This window comes from Simochromis diagramma, unplaced genomic scaffold (assembly GCF_900408965.1).
Source record: "Simochromis diagramma unplaced genomic scaffold, fSimDia1.1 OVJJ01000026.1, whole genome shotgun sequence".
Classification (NCBI taxonomy): domain Eukaryota; kingdom Metazoa; phylum Chordata; class Actinopteri; order Cichliformes; family Cichlidae; genus Simochromis; species Simochromis diagramma.
The window spans coordinates 10,776,874-10,789,518 of NW_024386985.1; the positions used below are offsets into that span (position 1 = coordinate 10,776,874).

Here is a 12,645-nt window from a genome sequence, read left to right on the forward strand (position 1 = left end):
CCCCCTCCCTCCCAAAACAAAAAACACGATCAGCTGATCAGAATCACAATCAGCTGACGGCCATAAAAATGTTTATACAACAGAAAGACTTGTTGAAGGCATTTAATTGTACGTACAGAAGGTAATTACTTTATATTGTGATATATTCATTATAATTCAGAAATAATTTTATATGGACAGTTGTCTTGAATACTTTTTTTTTTTTTTTTTTTTTTTTTTTTTTTAACCTGATATAAAATACACATTTTGTGTTGTTGCTGATGAAGCTATATTGGCCTTTTTTAAAATTCAGACACTGCTGCACACTGATTGGAGGGGGGGATTTGACTCAAATAAGGTTAAAAGTTAAATGTTTTGAAAAAGTGCAGGTGTATTTACAAGTGTAAAATTGATCATCACTTTTTTTTGTGCTTCATGTCCTACTTTTTTTTAAGACCCTCTTTGTCCTCGGCTGTCTATCTTTCCACACTACATCACAGTAATTTCCCGTCACAAATAGACCCAGATGCTCATAAAATGATGGCCCACTATGGTAGATGGTACATTGCTGTTAATTCACTGTCTGGAAAATCTGTGGTGTCACTGGGTTTGTTGCCTATTGATTTTCTGAAGAAGGAAAAAAACAAAAAAAACCCAACGTGCTTTTGTTAGATGATACGGCACCATTAAACTTATTTTCTTTTTGTTTGCATTATGTTGCTCTAATAAATCAGATGCATGCGAGCGTCTTGTCTGGAAGAGTGGCTGTATTTGGGGTATAGAATTATCTCCTCACTTCCTCTTGTGCGAACTTAATAAAAACTGTATCGACCGAGCAACGGGAATACCGCATGCTGTAATAGCAAACTGGGGAATTACTCAAAAGTATAGCCTGTGTGTGTCTCTGTGTGTGTCATAAAATGCAGAAAGTCCCTGCACCCCTGACTGGTGTTTAAAATTTGAGTGGATGGAGAACATTGCTTTTATGTTCACATCAAAGTGTAATTGTAGTGTTATGACAGTTTTTGGTTTCGGTCCTCCTGTTCCTATAAATGTTTTCCCTTATCCACTTCTGCTGGTCTAAACTGCCATGGAGTTACCACTGTCCCGTTATTGACCTTCATGAAGGGCTGAACATCACTGGCATGTTAAGTGATCATGTGAAGGGGCTGTTAGTCGTGTTCCCTCGACAACACACACAGACATTATTGTCCCTCTGCAGGCATTGTCACCAACTTCTGCTTATACAGCCAACCTGCTGAGTGAAAGCGGTGTATATCGATCCATGGCGACACGCTGCTGTAGTGCGTGTGCGAGAGTGTGTGTGAGTGAGAGAGAGAGATGGAGATCGTCCGGGCTTCTCTTAGCTCCAGATCAATACTGTCCTGCTGTCCCCCAGGAGGCTTGATGAGAGCCCAGAGAAAGCGAGAACAACCTCGACTCAGTCTTCCATGGCATCACATTAAATGAAATGCTACCAACAAGCTCTCTGGTGATTAGCAAGCTTCGCATAATGCATGAGCAAAATTAAAAGTAACACTTTCTCTGTTTCTGTAAAGCAGTAGTGAACAGGAAATACAGTCATGTAAGAAGTCTGGAGGTAAGACGGAAGACAAGGTTTGCACTTGATGTGTGTGAGGCTGACAAGATATTATAATATTTTAAAACTATACTGCAGCAAGAACTCAGCCATATAGAGCTATTTCATGTAATAATTTATATAACTTCCATTGCTAAGTGCTGCTGTAATTTTGAGTAATTGTTATGTTACTCTGTTATTTGTCAAAGCACATTTGCGTTTGTATAATTTGCCCTGTTGTTAATACCATATTATACCAAATTTCCCCTTGTGGACCAAATTTCCCCTTGTGGGACAATTAAAGGATTATTCTATTCTATGCTGCTTTTTATAGCTTCTTTTTAATGTTTAGATTATTTGAGTGATTTAAAAAATACCGGTAGTAGGTTTTGCGTTTTTATATCTTAAAATTTGAATGTGCAGTGAAGTGTTTCATCTACAGATTTACCCACTCGGAACGTTTTCTTTTCATATGGTAAAGAGGCCTATGATATATTTGAATGGTGGAGGGATAATTTGCCTTAGAGTTTAAACTTGGACGGTGTGAATGGTATGTATGCGTACTGTGTACTAAAGAGAAGGGGACAGCAGCACAGCTTAATGGGCTGTCACATCCCTCAGTGCACACCTCAACACACTGACCCACTTTAGCTCTCTGACTTTGGCGCATCTGCGGCATGCTTTTCAAACGCATCAAGCCCCACTTCTGCTAGGCAGAGCAGAAAGCACATGTCTGTACTGAGCATGTAGACCGTGACGAAGAAGAGGTACTGCAGTTTTTATCATAAAGCACAGCGGAGGAGAAAAAGACTTGTTTTCAAATGACTGTGCGCTTCAGAGGAAATGCTTCCATTATTGTTTGCTTGCTAACAAGACCTCCCTTAGAGAGAGAGAGACACACAGAGACACACAGACACACACACACACACTCTCTTAATGTTTAATAGTGAGAACAGATTGAGAACCGATGCTCGGCCTGCAGGACTGTTGGGTGTCAAAGAAAAGGCCTTTAGTTCTTTAGACGGAGACTGGCAGGGTCGGCTCAGTGTTTCTGTTAACACTAAATGCTACACAAGTCTCGTGTGATCCTTTATTCAGTCTCACAGCTTGTGACCTTTCTTCGATCACACAGATCCGTGTTGGTCCTGCACATACCCATTGTGCTCATTTCCAACTCCCTCTTTTTATTCTTGGACTTCACTGGAGTAGCTTTACATGATTGTTCTAAAGAACTTTTTTTTTTTTTGTTTTGTTTTTTTTTAATTTAAATCTTACCTTGAGTGCGCCCCCCCCCCCCCCGTTTATCCACCGTCTGAAACAAGCCTTTTTAGCCCTGTTCCTATGATAGTTTGCACCTTCCTTTCTTCTTCTTATTGTAAGCATACATACAACAAAAGTAAATAGGACACACATGTGAGTCAACTCTCTGCATGGAGTATTTTAATGCCAGGTGTTTACTGTTTCCATGATGCTGGGCCATCTGGGATGCACTGCTACAGATTTGTCATGGGTGTCTTACACAAAACATCTTGCGTCTAGAGCAGTTCCATGGGTGTATGGGTACTGTAACAGAGTTACAGCCACCCCATGTATATATCATATTTTCACCAGATTAAGACGTGGAACTTTCCGTGCTTCTAACGAATGAATGACTAAAATAATCTGATTATCAATAGTTGATAAATTTTCGCCTCTCACTCCACTCCCACAAACTATCACGTGCAGCGCAAACCCTCAGATTTATTTATCTTAGTGTATGTTTGCATTTCTTACTAATCAGTGCTTCCAGCTTGAATATATAATGCTGCCATAAAATAAGGTTGAGGTGAGGATTAAAAGGACAGGAGATGAGCAGTTTAAGCAGGACCTAGGACATGTCCAATGGAGGTCATGGAAGACCTGTTTTCATGGCTGCTGGAGGTAGGAATGTAAAAGGTCAGTGCACGATGTGGAATGCGTCGTCACATGCACAGATACGCTGGCACGTGCATGACGACAACACACACACAAAAACACTCGCTAATATGCATTATGCCCTTCAGTACTGAGGCAGCCTGGGCCTTTTGTGTGTGAACTGCAGTATGTGAATGTCAGAAGGTAGTCTGGAATTCAGTGAATACAAGGAGGGAGAGGCAGCCAATTCACAGAGCGAAGTCTGATTGAGCGCCACTTGCTATGCAGTCTTATGAGTCACATTTAGCTTAACGACACGTCCTCTTCTGCAAGCTCCAACACGAGTAGTTCTACTTTCTGTCACTCTTCCTCTTCTTATTCCAGTCGTGCCCCCTGCAAGGTTTATACTTGTGATGTTGAGACGTCAGCCCGTCTTGTTCCCACACACACACCTGTGCCTTATTAGTGCGCACATGTTTTTCTGCCAGCTGACATTATAAACATTCCCTGGGCTTGAACCTCAGAAAGCCCAGCATTATGACACGCCTATGTGGAGTTATGTCACCAAACGCAGCACATTTCAGCTCAGCTGACTGTCAGGTGTGTCAGACACAAGGACATTTAAATCAGGAGCACCAGCTAGTTGGGATTGGATAGGGTAAGGCAATGAGTCAGAAGTGATTGTTAATAGCGGGAGGTGTGGATGTCGGAAGAAGCTGTAAAACTAGATGTAAACTAGCTAGGATGGTTATGGTTAAGGAGTTCTAACAGGACAAAATGAGTGACAGCAGATGAGCAGAAACCTGCTGTTATCAGAGGCTGTTTACACTGCTCTGGGTTGATAACACTTTGACTATAACACGCCGAGGACAGATGTGAGAGCTTGTTAAAGCTGTGTACACAGATGCTATTTCTGTCTTCCTAGCACAGAGATGTTTGTATGTATTTATTTATTTTTTTATATTTAACGAGCTGTGTGACGCAGGGGGGGAAATGAAACCCAAGTGAGACAAACATTCATTGTCTTATTTATTTGATTTTATGTATTTATTTGGGGTCATGTCTTTATAGGCTCATGTTAGCCAAAGTTTGACGTTTATTTTGGATTATGGAAATCTTAATGTAGTGTTAGGGAAAGGTAACAAACAGAAATACTGACTATCGTTATAACCTGGAGGGAATAGGAGATATACCATGCTCCAGTCTAGCACGAGCTTTTATTGCTTATCGTAGTGAGACACCTACTGGCTGATGTGAGTTATGGAAAGAGTCTGGAGGCACAGAGGGAGACAGGATTTCCACTGTGTGGGTTTTTACTCGTGTTCAGAACAATCATGGTGCTTTTTGTTCTTTTCCCCCTTATTTCTTTTGTTCCTGTCTTTCACACACAGACAGCAGAGACCAGCCTTGGAGAACGATAAAACTCGATAGACAGACGAAAACAGAACAACAGCCTAACTTCACTTAAAGCATTATGTACATCTGACACCCATCTGGTAAGTGTGGCTTTTTTTTTTTTTTCTTTAAAGAATGTCTAGCTTTTTACGTTGCCTGAGGATCAATTTAATTTTTTATTTTATTAAGTCTATGAAAACATAGATTGATGCTTAACCTCACAAGTGATATTTTTAATAAATGTCTAATTTGAACCTAGATAAAAGGGCAACACGCACATCGGTATTGGGCCAGGAAATAAGATAATTACAGATGTAGTATTTTTATATACAGCAGAGTCAGACTTGTAAACACAGGCCAGCTATTGCTTCCTGTAGGGTTATGCACTTTGTCAAACAATGTGAGGATAGTTTACATGATATGCCGGCGTTTGTATATCTGTCTTGTCTTGTCTCGGCAGAACTGTATAAGGAAGTTAATGGAACAGGCCACTTGATGAAAAGACAAACAAGTAGGCAGTCAGGCGCTCACACACCTGCAGGCCTCTGCTGGCCTTCGGTATTCTGAGCAGCTCCTTATTTTTCATTATTGCTTCTCAGTGTGCTTTTGGCTAATAATGGTCTCCAAGGTGTTTTCAGTGCTGAGCAGACAAGAATATTAAATTGTGGTAGAATATTAATAATATATCACTCAGTGATGTACGAGGATTAGATTGTCTCCAGTTTAATATTTACAATTCATATTATTATTATTAAACGCTTCAATAACCCCTTTGTGTGTGCGTACACACACACACACACACACACACACACACACACACACACACACACACACACCCGTTTACATAGTTATATGTAGGTTGAAAATAAAAGTGTAGAATGGTTTTAAGACTTCAGAACAATGTATAGATAAAACAACAGCAAAGACAAATGTTTGGTAGCAAATCTGGCCTGGATGGAAGCCAGTGAATTGGTCGGGTAAGCTGTTTACACTCACGGACCACAAGCCCCTTTCACAGAAGATCTTTTCCTAATGCTCACCTTAAGCTCCTTCTGTCCCGTCTTTCCTCAAGCATAGTAAAGGCAGACTATATAAATGTGCACATCCATATGGTGTGCACAGGCATTCTGGACCAATAGCTGAACCTCACAACCGTTTAACCAGCATTTCTTTACATCATAACTAATTTCGAGAGGGTACATTTTTCCTTGTAGTTGCGACAGTATGTCTAAATCAACCCATTTCAACCAGTAGATGGCGCTCTGTTTGCAAGATGAGCAGTTTGAATGCTGCTATTAATGATCAGGATATCGTGCGCAATTTGCTCACTGTCATATATTTTGTATGTGTTTTCTGTCAGAGGGCCGGGCGGGCTTTGCTGTAGCTGAGGATGATGAATGGTCTCCTGCATTAGAGCTAGATGGTGTGGGAATGATGGACCTCCCTAATGGCCAATCCAGTATCTCCACCAGTGCTGCCACAGTCTCTGAGGTAAGGCCTCATCCACGTCAGTGTTTTAAAATGCAGCCTGTGTATACCTTAACTATGAAAGGTTTTCGTGTATAATTATTATATATTGGTATTAGTCAGCTGACATATTAAATAATAACATTTTAATATATTATGTTTAGTTTTTCTTGGTGTTCATTTTACAAATCTCAAAACCAACATCACCACTCTTTTTCATTTGGTAATCCAATTCTCAGAAGCCCAGCCATCAGTTTGTGTGTGTGTGTGTGTTTCTGTGTGTGTGACTTCCAGAAGAGCAGCAGCTCAGAATCTCTCAGTGATAAGGCATCTTCAGAGCTGAAGAAGAGTTTTGACGCAGTTGTGTTCGATGTGCTGAAGGTCACTCCTGAGGAATATGCAGTAAGTGAATTTTCTGCGTTTCTGTTACGGTCTCTTCTTTTCTGATTAACCTGCATAAATGAGGGGTTATAAATGTGCATATAAGCAAAAATCCAATGTGCTGACTTAAGACTGGAGGAGATGGGGTGATGGAGGGGGAAATGGGGTCAGAGTTTGCATCAGTAATAATTGATGATGTCTGGCAGTGGCAAGCAGCTGCTGACAGTTCCCACAGGTGCCTCTGCCCCATTTTCAGTGACTTTTCAGTGTCATCTTTGGAAAAATAATAATACTAGTAAAAAAAAAAGAAACTCAGAACATTTTTTGTCGAACTAGCTTTACCTTACAGGATATTCACATGAAAAGAACATAATCTTTTGAACGTCTGCAAGCTTTTTTTAAATATGTGTGCTTGTCTTGTTGTGTCCCATTCCACCACAAGAGGTCACTCTTGGTCTTATTTGATCAACCCCTGATATATTAATGTCTTTCAAGGTGGTGTCAGGTAAGTAAAGGAGTCTTAGGAGTAATGGGTTGTGCATTATCACAAGCCCAATTTAAAAAAACAAAACAAGGAAAAGCAGCATTTCAGTTGTTGAATTGTTATTACATCAACCTTCTTTATGGCAACATGCAACTTAGAGGAATTGTGACAAACGTTAGTTTGTATAAATATTTCAGTTGACCAAAGTATATCTAACAGGTGCCTTTTTGCTCTCCTTCAGGGCCAGATTACACTCATGGATGCTCCTGTGTTCAAAGCCATCCAGCCAGAGGTGAGCAGCTAATGTGGAGAGGAAAAACGATGTTAACGGAATGACAATTATTTAAACTGAGTGGGAGGACTCAAGGGAGCTTTTTGCTTTACTGATGAGCAACTTTCAGTCCTTTGGGGCATTTGAAATCTTTAAAAAACGTTTTCACATATATATTGTTGAAAATGTAAGACTGCACTCTCTGTCAGCAATTTAATTTAAGCAAATTTGTGGCATTGTGCATGTTGGCTAACTTGGGTTAAGCGTCAGGTTTACTTGGCTTTTATAACTTCAGAAGACACTTGAGTACCTTGTTCAACAAATGAACTTGTGCCCTTTGTTGATTATAATAAATAACTTCATCTTAGACTTAAGCATTGCCATATTTAGTTTCTGACATTCACTTAGTTTAGAATAGCAATTTGAAAAAAGGTGCATCAAAACTAGCAGTGGCCATTTAAGTGAAACGTGAAGACAGTAGACGGGTTTCTAAGAGGGGTGTAGCAGCTGGATCAGTTGTATTCAAAGCCAACCAAAATGAGTACACAAATACAACACGAATGTGCTAATTTTATTCACTGAAAGATAGAAATATTACTTCATCACAGATAGAGCTCAGTGAGTTAAAAGCCCTGTAGTAGTAACCAGTATTTCTAGTGGATGACTGGAAAAAAGTAGTCTACTAACAAATCCAAGAGATTTGTGCCATGAACTGAAGGGTGTGTATAAAGAGATGACTGAGATAAAGAAAAAGACTATGTATTAAACCTGTGATTAAAAAGGCTAGTCATAATATTCTAATTTGTCAATATTTTTTGCCTAATTTGGAGTCGGACACTTGGCCAGTGTGCAGTCAGTGTATTCCAAGGAGCAGCGGTATTCCTGTCATCAGTCATGCTCCTGCCTCTGGTTTGCATTTTCATGTTGTTTGGGGTCACTGGCCTGTTGCAATATCAGTCCCTCTCTACAAAAACGGATCCAGGGAGTGCTGATTGTCATGGGCTTTCCTCCACAGTTGCCTGACCACAAACTTGTTGAAATTTTATGGAGCACTTAAACTCAGACTGCCAAGTGCTTTGGGTCATGGTCAGATCATGCTGGGATAACATGGGTTATTAGGTTTTGTGCAAACTTGAATCCATGTAAGTTCAAGTGCAAACTGTCATCAAGGAGAAGGGGACAGAGCAAATCTGAACTCGGTGTACATTTTTAGAAACATTTTAAAGCTTGTTATTTGTCACGATAAACCGATTAATAAATTAAAAATGAACGTAGGAAATTGCGGTGGTGGCCAAGGTAACTTCTTTGTACATACGAAGTTTCTCCATTGGTGCCCCCAGACTTTTAAACCACATTATACATTAGGAATTCCCCCTTGCCATGTTTTTCCTTTTCCCTTTCATACATAGGGTACATGTGGTTTATGTCTAACTGTCATGTTTTGCAATAGTAAGCCACTGTGATCACAGCTCCCACGCTTTGTCATATGTCAGTTATGTGAAAAAAGGCCATCTGTATCTCACGTATTCTTGCACACCATTTCTGTTGTGAACGTTAGACCTCATGATTTGCCCCTGTTGGCTGTCAGGCCCTTTCCTGACAGATAACCTATGTTTAAGGTTGACCGCAGTGATCTTATAAAAACTGCATACAGACCACAAGCACATTGTAGCATGGCTTAGTCTGACTCCTGCTGTGGCATATGTGCAACATTTGCATTTCTAACAGCTCATAACCTTTCTGGCCTGATATCAAGCCACGTTTTAATGAATTAGGCTTCATATAGTACAACATGCCCTTTTGAGTCTTGCAAATAGTTTGTGTTTGAGCAGTGGAAAAAGGGAAAAGAACAGACGGAAGTTCCTTAGTAGCAGCAGGCTTTGTCTGTCGTGTTTGGTTTGTTGTGAAGTACCTTGCAGACTGACGTGAAGTGGGAACGAAGGGAAAGTGAACTAGAGGCATTTGGAAAGGAGCCACTGCCCTGATTGAAGAGGCGTGCTGAGAGGGTGATGAATGCCGTAGTGTACCATATGTAGAGTGACCCAGCAGGATCTTGGCAGGTGGTAGAGTGGACTGGTAAGGCTTTTTATGCTCTCACTGTGCTTTTGTTTCAGGAAACTTGCTGGAAAAAAAAAAAAAAGTACATGTCCATGCTTGAACAGAACTGAGAGTTTCCAGTGCTGTCAACCTTCCTTCCCCTCCTCACAGACACATGATGGAGGAAAAAAACCAAGCGTGTGTGTTCAGGCACTCCTGCCAATTCGCTCTGTTCACTGGCCAAATAGGAAACTGTTAAATTACTTTTTTTTTTCCTTTTTTTTCTTAAGTTGTGTAATCTTGCCCCCCCCCCCCCCCCCCCCCCCCCCCCCAAAAAAAAAAAAAAGAAAACCTACGCTCCTCAAAAAAATTAAAGGAAAAGTTTTTAATCGATGTATAGCATGAACTCGATTAAACATCTGGGATATCGATCTGGTCAGTTAAGTAGCAGAGGGGGTTGTTAATCTGTTTCAACTGTTTTAGTGTTAATGAAATTAACAACAGGTCCACTAGACACAACACCCAAAAAAGGAATGCCTTTACGGGTGGCGGCCACTATCATTTATTTCCTTTCTCATCTGTTCTGAGTGTTGACTAGTTTTGCATTCGGCTAAAGTCAGTGTCGCGAGGCGCTCAGGTACTCCAGCCCCCCAGGACGGCACATCGATATTTGGTTTATCGCCAGAAGGTTTGCCGTGTCTCCTAGCACGGTCTCAAGAGCATGGAGAGAGGCAGTTACTCTAGGAGAGCTGGACAGGGCTGTAGAAGGTCAAAACCCATCAGTGGGACGGTTTCTGCCCCTTTGTTCAATGGGGAACAGGATGAGCTCTATAAAATGACCTCTAGCAGGGCACTAGCATGTTGTACGTGCCCGTCTACACTAATTGCTGGATCTCATCTGCCCTTAAACTTAAATTTCCTTTTTATGGAACAGGACAGAGTTGCAAAGAGCCAAATTTGGCGAGAGATGACTCAATACTCTGTGCCAGTGCATGACGGCTTAATGACCTATGCCACAATTCCAGTAGTTTGGAGTAAAGGTTCTACCTGAAATGTCTCAGGATGTAGAAAACGGCTGTTTACATTCTGGTTCGTAACCACAGACCCAGCTCTCTTATCTCATCATCTGTCATCACAAGTGATTCTCAGTGGGTCAGGTTGACCCAGCCCTCCCTTTAACTCGATGTTTTCTCCTTGGGCAAGTTCAATGGAAATGTGCACTTGGTGGTGATTGTGTTCCAGGGAGAGAACTAAACCTAGCAGAAGCATCTGAAGTCGTATCGATGTGCAGAAGGAAATTACTTTAAATGGTGCATTTAAAGCAAAATGCTTTGATTTAATTTTTATTTAATTTCCTATAGATGTCTTTATGGCAGTTTTACATTAGATAATCCAAGCTTGTCCAATAGCAGTTTCAAGGTTGAGCTGCTCTGTTCTTCCAGTCCTGCACTTAATTAACTAATAACTTCCCTAACTACATTAAATTGGCTGAAATGACTATAAAGTAGCTGTGACTTGACCTTTTGGTGTTTGTGTTCTAGCTTTTTCGCTTTCCTCTCTCCATAAACACATCATAACTGTCTTAACATAATAATGTGAGAGCTGGTGTGAGACAGTAGGCCACAGAGAGAAACTTGCATGCATACATGACACACAAGCAGATATTCTGGCATGACCTTGCAATATTTGCCCCAGACAATATTATAGTAGAACAGAGCTTCTCAGTAATTTGTGTATCTCGGTCATGACTTGAAGCATATGTATGGAGAGGAGCTTGAGAGGTCTAGCCAAGTTAAGTCTGTCACAATAGCTATAAAAGATTACACGGGACCCGTGGATATATACAGCAAAAATGGTGTGGAGAGATGCTATAATGTCTGGCAAGCCACTTTGAACAGGAAACATAGTTTATTCTATTTATCTTTTGATTGGAAAAGCAGTGTGAGCGTCAGGTTTAAGAGATCAGAGTATAACATGTCTGTCCTTCACAGCAAACACAGAATCTAAACACATCTGCTTCTTATGATGCGTAAGTGACAGCTCATAAACCTCTGCCAGACCTGAGGGTTGTTGTAATTTACTTCCACTACGTAATGGACCCTCATCAATGCAGTACAAAGAGAAATTAACAGAGCTCGAGAGCATTGTCAGTGTCTTTGTGCTCAGTTTGGAGCTCAGGTATAAATAATGGAAACACCAGAAGATATTTATTTTTTTCGATGGTAAAATAATCTATACTGCAGAACAGACTGAGCTACAACCCCCAAATGAATTTCTGTTATGTTCCTTGGCTGTTGGTTTGCCATTAAAATGACAAGATGGATCACAGAGAGAGCGGGAGGAATGGATGTGGGGGTCTTGTTGCAAATCTTTTTCTCTCATTTGAACTTACAAAGTGTTGACTACTAATGGATTTTAGCATTGGCTGGTGTTTATTGTTTGAACTGGAATGTATAGCTGCTTGCTATAGTATGGTTGATCAGCTGACAAAAGGGGGAAAAGTAAAATAAAAAAGGTAAATTATAGATGAATTTAGGTGAAATAAAGTGACAGTGGCTGACTTTTTCACCCTTCCTTTTCTCAGTTTTTCAGTCCCAGCAGGGTATTTCTAATTTCATAATCAGATCTCCAGCTGGATATTATGAAATAAAAGCTGCGGGGGGAAAAGTAGTTGAGTGATGCAGAGCGGATTGAGAGGGAGAGGGTAGCCTTTTTGTTTTTAACACACAGTCGTGACAACAGCCAAGTACGTAATTTTGTGGCTTTGGCTGGCAGGTTTTGCTCCAATTCTCAGGGAACTATCAGATTGCATTTTACGTACCGCTGAAAAGTATGTCAGATCCTCACGTCTGAGAACCCAGAGCAGAAATCCTCAGAACAGGCTGACTTGTAGTTGGACGCAAGTTATGTTTGTCTTTCTCAGGCCTATCTTGGCTTAGTCTCTTCCAGCCCTGGATGCCAGATAAAGTAACATCTTCTAAAACGTTTCCCCTCCCTTTTGCTGTCCATACAATTACAACTATAAGAGAAGCATCACGTAAAGGTTTCTGTAGGTCCCTGTAGATCTGCACAGGACTAACGTAGAGATTAAACTTTAATTGCTGCACAACAAACGCCGGGGGAAATCTTTCTTCCACTGCAGCCTGTCAGCATGATGAT

The 12,645-nt window shown here is 40.7% G+C and overlaps 1 protein-coding gene across 3 annotated transcripts in view; it reads left to right on the plus strand.

Annotated features, from left to right (window-relative positions):
• Positions 1-12,645, plus strand: part of ralgps2 (Ral GEF with PH domain and SH3 binding motif 2) — a 71,358-nt gene that overhangs the window by 17,033 nt on the left and 41,680 nt on the right. For all 3 annotated transcript variants that reach the window (XM_040040285.1, XM_040040284.1, XM_040040286.1), the window contains 4 exons: positions 4,843-4,947; positions 6,207-6,337; positions 6,608-6,715; positions 7,420-7,470. In XM_040040285.1, coding sequence (XP_039896219.1) covers positions 6,278-6,337; positions 6,608-6,715; positions 7,420-7,470 — 219 coding nt within the window. In that variant the 5' untranslated portion in view covers positions 4,843-4,947; positions 6,207-6,277. The remainder of the gene's footprint in view (positions 1-4,842; positions 4,948-6,206; positions 6,338-6,607; positions 6,716-7,419; positions 7,471-12,645) is intronic.